General features: G+C 37.1%; 1 protein-coding gene across 2 annotated transcripts; it reads left to right on the forward strand.

Annotated features, from left to right (window-relative positions):
* Positions 1-860: 860 nt before the first annotated feature.
* On the forward strand, positions 861-8,590 carry LOC141362789 (methionine aminopeptidase 1D, mitochondrial-like). Of its 2 annotated transcripts, XM_073865035.1 has the most exons (11): positions 956-1,013; positions 3,085-3,387; positions 3,986-4,149; positions 4,248-4,397; positions 4,497-4,645; positions 4,724-4,766; positions 4,878-5,041; positions 5,241-5,338; positions 5,486-5,533; positions 6,157-6,235; positions 8,401-8,590. In XM_073865035.1, the coding sequence occupies exons 2-11, from the start codon at positions 3,318-3,320 to the stop codon at positions 8,477-8,479; spliced, it is 1,044 nt and encodes a 347-aa protein (XP_073721136.1). In that variant the 5' UTR covers positions 956-1,013; positions 3,085-3,317; the 3' UTR covers positions 8,480-8,590. The 2 variants fall into 2 exon arrangements, with proteins under 2 accessions (XP_073721137.1, XP_073721136.1); XM_073865036.1 differs by lacking the exon at positions 3,085-3,387 and having other exon boundaries at positions 861-1,013.
* Positions 8,591-8,750: the final 160 nt, after the last annotated feature.

Raw genomic sequence — 8,750 nt, forward strand, 5'->3', positions numbered from 1 at the left:
TAAAATCCTTCAATGAATTCAACATGCAGTTATACTCCAAAGTAGACGGCTGCATCTAGATGGACGATTTCGAATCACTGCTTCGTGAATCAGTGGAACGTGTTTAAAAATGTTGTGACTAGAAGGGATACAGCTACTGCCAAAATATCGAGTTTTCATCCAAAAAGAGAAAGATCCAAATCTGATATCCTTTAAATTAATACACGGGTTATATCCAGTTAAACATGGTTTAAATTGAATATTGACTACTCATGTTGTTTTTGTCAAGGTGAAAGAAAATTAAATAAATTTTGATTTATTTTTCAATATACGCATTGCACTCTGAACAGTTTTGGGTTGATGTGGAATGAATCATTGTGAGGAAATTGAAGATTGTTTTACAGCTGCCCAAGGATTTGAAAAGGCATCTTATTTATTTTTTTTATTTTACTGGCATACGGCAAAAATATATAAATATACAAAAAATTGTCATTTTTTTGCTGAAATATAGTTTGGAATAGTTTACAAAAATATATTTTTCACCGATATATATTTTTGGGTATAAAAACCTAACCTAGACACTGGTCAACGGGTTAACTTTGTGTCAACTCCCCCCTAGTGGTAACACATCGGATTTTTTTACACAGTTATGACGTAATGAAGCCTCGTTTGCTGAAATCACGTGACTTGGCCAGTTCGAAACGGTTCTGACTAGATGGGATACAGCTACGGCAAAATCTCGCGAGATGTTGTGTTTAGGGGTAGGTTTGGGGTACGAGTAGGATTAAAAACTGCGGTTCTGACGAAACAGGATACAGCTACGGCCTAAATCCCGATACATGTTTTGTTTTTATGGTTAGGTTTGGGGGTATGATAAGGATAAAAACAGCACTTCTCTGGCGAGATTTTGACCGTTGCTGTATCTCTTCTAGCCACAAATCTGCCCCTCTACTCTGGAAAAGCTCAAAGCACGTGACTCTTCTAGCTGGAAAGTATGGCGGCGCCCTGTGCTACCCAATGCTTTTACAAAGCAGGTGAGATTTAGGTTAGGAAAGCAAATTTAACCTTTAACTAACGTATAGAACAATATTATTCAGACTGACAGTATTAGTAGTGACGCATACGAGAGCCTAATAGCTCGTGCATGGTTATTATTAATCGCATATTGAGTAATCGCTTATTCATTTTTGTTATGCCATGGATATGTTTACTATGGCCGTTTCTCAATCCGAAGGCTGCAGACTCCGGAGGTCGCATCTATACCTCGTCAAGACTGTCTTGTTTTAGAATATTAACAATTATTAAGTTGACTATTATTCTTTGTCAATCGTAAATTGTTGTAATATGCTTATGACTTGCGGATGCAATGCTTAGTTAACTTAAATAAACCAGGATTGATGACGTATGCAGACTACATATGCGACCTCCGCAGTCTGCAGCCTTCGGACTGAGTAACGGCCAATATGACCATATATTAAAGGAATAGTTCACCAAAAAAAGGAAAATTCTGTCTTAAATTGATCACCCTCATGTTGTTCTGGACCTGTTAAACTTATTTCTAATGAATACACACACACACAAACACACACAAAATCAATTTTAAAAGATCAAAATAATCAATGGTTAAAACCATATTAGGAAAAATAAATACTTTGGAAGTGTTGTGATAAATGATGATGTAATTTTTAAATAAAATATAGTAAGCACAGAGTTGAACACAGGTTCATTTTTCCAACTATGAAAGTCAATAGGCTTGTTCGACTTAAAGGGACACTTCACCCATTTGCATTAAGCTGTGTATAGTTAGAACTCCAGTCATGTTTTTGAATGGTCGTGCATCATTTCCTCAGTTGCCGCTGAGACAGGAGAAATACAGATTTCAGTGTTGTACTTCCTTCTTTCAATGATGTAAAAATCATCATTTTGCATCATTGAAAGAAGGAAGTGCAATGTCTTTGTTGAGGGAGTAAGACTACAAACACCCCTTTTCTCTGTCAAATAGGCACCAAATTCTAAATGTATGTTACATTTCCACTACAAATATGACACACTTTTAATAAAGATTAATGTTTCTACGGGTGAAATGCTCCTTTAAATACGGACTACCAGCACATCCGGGAACTTGACTGTAAATTTCGTCACCGCCCCTTTTCGGGGGATAAAAAAGCAGCGCTTCCATTGGCTTCCATTCAAAATAGTGGAACAAAGCAACGTTTTTACACAGCCGGCAGGCGTAAATAACTTCTGAAATCACTCAGATTAAAAATGTCGAGTATTTATCTGTCCATCCTGCCTGCCATAGAGCGCAAAAGATACATTAACACATTTAATTTGGTCAATATAAAAACATGTCCCTTTCATTCTCACAGCGTCAAATTTTGCGTAACATCGCCATCCAGTGATTGCTGGAAATATCGCTAAGCCAGTAAGTTGTATGGCTGGACGGAAAAGTGTACTCATTACTCTAAATATAAAGACATAATAAATAAATACGAAGTAACTTTCAAATACGAAGTAAAATCATTCACTTGCTTCCCTGTTGACTCGATGAGGTACGAGTTAATGTCTGGGTAAGACACCTCTGGCCAATAGGGAGTGTTGTTACACAAATTTGATGCTGGGAGAATGAAAGGGACATGTTTTTATATTGACCAAATTAAATATGTTAATTTATCTTTCGCGCTCTATGGCAGGCAGGGTGGACAGATAATTACTTAACATGTTTAATCTGAGTGATTTCATAAGTTATTTACGCCTGCCGGCTGTGTACGAAGGTTGCTTTGTTCCGCTATTTAGAATGGAAGCCAATGGAACGTCTAGTGTGATTTCCCGCAAAAGTGGGCGTGAACCTGTTCAGAGACATTCTATGACGGTTGTGCGTATGCGGCGCCGCTAGAACTGACAGGCGGATGACATCAAAGTGCCGCGAGAGCAAGACGAAATTTCACTTCGTATGATTTGTTCTCGCTGTAGCCTACTTTGAAGTCATCTGGCTGTCGGTTCTTGCAGCACCGCACGACGTCAAACAAGCCTAATGGTTTCCATCAGCTGTGTGCTTATTATCATTTATCAAACGTTTTTTTTTTCACTTTTGGGTGATCTAAGACACACTAATGGCACCAAGCGTGCTGCACAAGCCCTGAAAAGTGAAAAACCGGTGGTGTCACGTCATGATTGACAGCTGTGATATGTGCATTCTGCGAGAGCGAGGCCTTGATTTCGCGGCCTTACTTCCTGCTCACTACTGTGCAGGACTGGTCCCAAAATCGCTACTGCGCACACTCAAGACCCAAGATGTCAGCGCCGTATCAGGACACTGAGGGCTTCACTTTTCACCAATGGAAGAGAGCGAACAGGCGTTGTCCATCTTTTTTTTACAGTTTATGAATAGCGCTATGAATATATCCAGTAAGGACCACCTTTCACACATGTAATTTAAATCATAAACATTTTTATTGCAAGGCTCTGAAAATGTACAAATATTTATATGATAAAACTGCACCATAGTGGATCAGAAGTCAACTACAAGCACAGGGAAATGAAGTACAATTCACATCTTTGGCCACATCCCTCTCTACTTCCCAAACTGTTGGCACTGCATACCCGCTAACCCACCCTGTGTTGACCCACAACTGTTTTTGACCCCATCACCCTGATCACTCTTTTTTTTCCAACTATAGTCCTCTATAGTCTTTGTTGATGTGAGTTTCAACCTGGTAGTGGTGGATCCCAGATAACTGCATTTTCTGGTTCAGCTTCTAAATTAAGCATCGCAGAGTGAAAGCATTATTATATTTAATCATTTCATGAGCTATATGAATGGATTAAACCTTGACATGTTCTGATTGTAACATAATATTTTCATTTAACTGGAAATATTTGGCAACCTTGCTGAAATGCAACTTTTTGATATTACAAATATTCCTTGGGACCTGAATTAGTTCGCTGAGATGTATTTACTTAGGGTTAGATCTGCTTGTTTACAATATTTTCATTATGTATTAAGGTGGATCAAGGCTGCTACAAAGAGTAGGACAGCTGCCAGCTTACTACAAAAGTTCATCTGGTGTCCAATGCCCATCTCGTCGAGGCTTCTTTTGGAAGAAGTCGAATGGGTCCCAGAGCGTGGTCCGGCCTGCCATAGTGCGTCCCTCTTATGCTGTACCTAAGGTAATATGCAACCTAATTACGTTGCACTAAAAATAAAAAGTTAGTGAATAATAATATTTATACCAGACGTTTCCTGTCCATCATAACTCTCCTCTCAGCACATCCAGAGGCCAGATTACGTGTCATCAAGCAAAGTTCCTGAGTGGCCAGATTACTTAGAGATTAAAGATGAAGAGCAGATTCAGGGATTAAGAAGAGCATGTCAGCTTGCCAGACATATTCTGATGCTAGCAGGAAAGAGTTTAAAGGTATACACTAAATCGTTTTTTTGAATATGGACTAAGCTTGATGTAAGATGTCCTTGAATTGTGGTTTGCAGATGCATTCACCAATTGTTTCTTTCAAAGGTTGGTATGACGACTGATGAAATAGACTTTATAGTCCATCATGAAACAATTCGTCACAATGCCTACCCTTCTCCTTTACACTATGGGGGCTTTCCTAAGTCAGTATGTACCTCTGTAAATAATGTGGTATGCCATGGCATTCCAGACAGGTAATGTACAAGCTTTATTGCAATCGAAGATTTATATATATTTATTTGTTGGTATCAATATTGTGCTTTGTTTTCTAGTCGGCCATTGCAAGATGGAGATATCATCAATATAGATGTCACGGTGAGTCTTCTTTTTTTAAATGCTTGTACGTCATGCATAAAATCTCTATATTGATTTAAAAGTAAGAAATAATTTTTCACGCATTTTAAATTTTGATTATGCATTCTGCAGGTTTATCTAGAGGGTTACCATGGTGACACCTCAGAAACATTTTTGATTGGTTCAGTAGATGAACAGGCGAGGAAGTTAGTAGATGTGGCTCGTCAGTGTAGAGATCAGGCCATTGCTGCCTGTGGACCAGGACAGCCATTGAACGTCATTGGCAACACTATCAGGTGTGGATTTGTGCCGTCTCTCATTCTGCCTGCACATGGTACTGTTCGCTTTACAGGTTTACTGCATAACAGCTTTCTGTCATAATCTCACTACCCCCAGAAATAATACGTGTGGGTTTTATGTTATCCAAAAACAAACAATTTCTCATACATGTGCCAGCATAAATTTTCTTAATTTTTTCCTCTTTCTGAATTACAGCAATATAGCGAATTCACATGGGTTCTGTGTATGTCCATATTTTATCGGTCATGGAATAGGAACTTATTTCCATGGTCATCCAGAGATATGGCATCATGGTGAGTGTATCTTTTGACTCATTTCTCAGTTAGACTTTGAATCTGTTAACATAATTGTGGATGGATTGTTTGTATTGAAACTTGACAAGTCAATTAGTTGATTTATTTTTCATTTTTAACTCAATGCTCACCTTATCTATTTGACAGCCAATGACAACGACCTACAAATGGAAGAGGGCATGTCCTTCACTATAGGTTTGTTTGTGTACTGTTTCTATTTTAGATGACATAATTAACAGTGATGGGAGATGTGTTAAAGGGGCCATGGCATGAAAATCTGACTTTTTCCATGTTTAAGTGCTATGATTGGGTCCCTAGTGCTGCTATCATCCTAGAAAATTTGAAAAACATCAACCCAGTAACTTAGTTTTGGTAAACCATTCTCTACAAGCACATGAAAAATATGTCGTTGAAATTTGGCTCTCCTTATGATGTCATAAGGAGCTCTTATTATAATAATACAACCCCTTAATCCAACCACAGCACTGCCATTTAATGCAAAGAGAAAATAATTCACAGAACAATTGAGTTTCAGTTTCAACAAACCACCATCGTTGTGATCAGTGTTTGCACTTCATCTGCTCATTTGCATTTTAAAGGACACACCCAAAACGACACATTTTGCACACACCTACTAAGTGGCAATTTTAACATGCTATAATAAATTATTTATATGGTATTTTGAGCTAAAACTTCACATATGTGCTCTGGGGACACCAAAGATTTATTTGACATCTTAAAAAAGTCCTGTGCCATGGGCCCTTTAAAAGTTACGATTTTAAAAATGTAATACAAGCTTAACTATTCAATTTTTCCAGAACCTATTCTTATGGAGGGTTCCTCAGAATTCAGGATTTTAAGTGACAAGTGGACTGCTGTATCTGTGGATGATAAAAGGTCTGTTTAGTTTGCTCTTTTACTCCTTTTCCAAGAGATCAGCACAGCCATTTCAATACTCTACTTAATAATTTATTACTTAAAGGAAAACACCAAAGTTTTTCAATATTTTACTATGTTCTTTCCTCAACTTAGGCGAATTAATACATACCTTTTTTCAATCCGTGCACTTTTAATCTTTGTACAGCGCGTCATGAATATGTTAGCATTTAGCCTAGCGCCATTCATTCCTATGGCTCCAAACACGGATGAATTTAGAAGCCACCAAACACTTCCATGTTTTCCCTATTTAAAGACTGTTACTTGAGTAGTTACACGAATAAGTATGGGGCACAAAATAAACATTTTGTTTGGAGCCATAAGAATGAATGGGGCGAGGGGAAATGCTAACAGAATGCTAATTAGAAGCGCTGTACAAAGATTAAAAGTGCACGCATTGAAAAATATAAGTATGTATTATTTCATCTCAGTTTAGGTAAGAACATAGTAAAATATTGAAAAACGGTGATGTTTTCCTTTAAAGGGCCGGTGAATTTGTCGATTTTATTGTTTTATACTGTTGTCTAATGTCTACTTATGATGTTCGCGTGGTTTTTACATTCAAAAACATCAAAAGGAATAAGTAATAGGCTATTTTGTAACATGGATTAGAGGCTGTCTGGAGAAATGGTTTGTTTGAAGTAGCGGGCCGTACGGAAGACCTGGACCTGGTAAACGCCCACTGCTATGATTGGACAGCTTCATTCCCCGTCATTACATGTGGGCAAATGTTTTAAAAACATTAATGTGTAAAAATAGCAGCCAAACACAAATATGTTTGAGCCACAAAAGATTCTGGGTGCTAAAGATGATACACATAAATGACAATACGTATAGTAAAGTAGAAACAAAAATCGACGTGACTAAATTACCGTATACAACACAGTAAGCGCGCATCAGAATCTAAACTGCGGCTGATAAATCCTTATCAATAACTTTGTATATTTCTATTGTGCTTGTGAGGTTGCTCTGACATACACGTAACGTTACATACCACAGTTATATGATAGAAAAGCTTTGTTGGGTGTTTGACCTTTCAAACCCAACTTGCCTAAATTACCGTATACAACACAGTAAGCGGGCATAAGAATCTAAACGGCGGCTGATAAATCCTTTCTTTATTAATAACTTTGTATATTTCTACCGTTAAATTACAGTCGTGTTGTTAAGTATTGTACGTTTATTAATCGTTTAATGTTTTTAGTACATTAAAACAGTCAAAGACACGGATGTTACAACAGACATATCAAGCGATCTCTTCTAACAAAGCAATAGTGAAACGCAGTAACTTAAATAAAGTAAAATGTTTAACAACTTACTGTGTATTATACTGCTGTGACATTTTTGTCAGATCCAATATTAGTGGTGTTTTTAATCACAGTCTCTCTGCAAATCCAGCATCGACTTCTTTACAAATGAATCCATGTACACAAAGTAAACAAACGCGAGCTGGAACTTCTTCAAAAGCAAACTTTATCCACACATTCCTAATGTTTAGCCTCTGTTATCCAGCGTCTGTGTTCTTCCCATAGACCGTTCTTCCACAACTGAAAATGCGTTTCCATGGTTACTTCATATCACCGCGTCAAATTAAAAGTCTGTCAAAATTTTTTTTTTTTAAAGTCATTTTGGTTACATTTGCCAATCTTTAAAGACATGTTTACTTATTGTTGAGACACACGTGTGTCACGCGAAGCTGTGGGAGGGGCTACAAAAGTGGTCCTTGTATTTGGCTATGGGGAGGTGCTTCAATTCTACTTTGACGTCATATTTTTTTGAATTCCACGTTATAATGGTCGTTATACTGGCTTGGTGCCAAAAACTGTTATATTTCAGTAGCACGGACATTTTCAGTTCTGAAACTTGCAGGATGTTCATTTAAGTATGATGACCTCTTATAGGACAAAATTATCAAGTTAAAATTGAGTATTTGATTCACCGCTCCTTTAATGCAAGCATAATACAAGTCTTTATGTACTGTCAGAATTAACATAATATATACATAACATAAAATTTGTCAAGGCTTACTTTCATGCTTTGAAAGTCTTTCTTTCTATTACTGTATATGTAAAATTTAATAAAATAACATTCAATATTGTGTTGATCACCTGTTTGTTTTAATTCAGATCGGCACAATTTGAGCACACTGTGGTCATCACTTGTGATGGTGTGGAGGTTCTGACTAAACTACCGGATGAAGGTTGACAGACAAGAATCATTTCATCTGGAAGTGTGTGTAAAGGGAAAACTTGAAGTTTGTGTGCTAATGGGTGTAAATGAGAGTAATAAAAATTGTTAGTTAAAGTTATTAAAAAACCTTGTTGTTTCTTATTTTAAAATACAGTAGTTTGACCAAGTCTTCTAAAACATGGGTTTTGCAATAAATTTAACTTGAACTGGCAAATGAGTCCACAACACTTGTATAACAATATACTCATGGACGCGAATGAGTCATAAGCAACTACACATGCAGAGA

This window comes from Misgurnus anguillicaudatus, unplaced genomic scaffold, assembly GCF_027580225.2.
Source record: "Misgurnus anguillicaudatus unplaced genomic scaffold, ASM2758022v2 HiC_scaffold_29, whole genome shotgun sequence".
Classification (NCBI taxonomy): domain Eukaryota; kingdom Metazoa; phylum Chordata; class Actinopteri; order Cypriniformes; family Cobitidae; genus Misgurnus; species Misgurnus anguillicaudatus.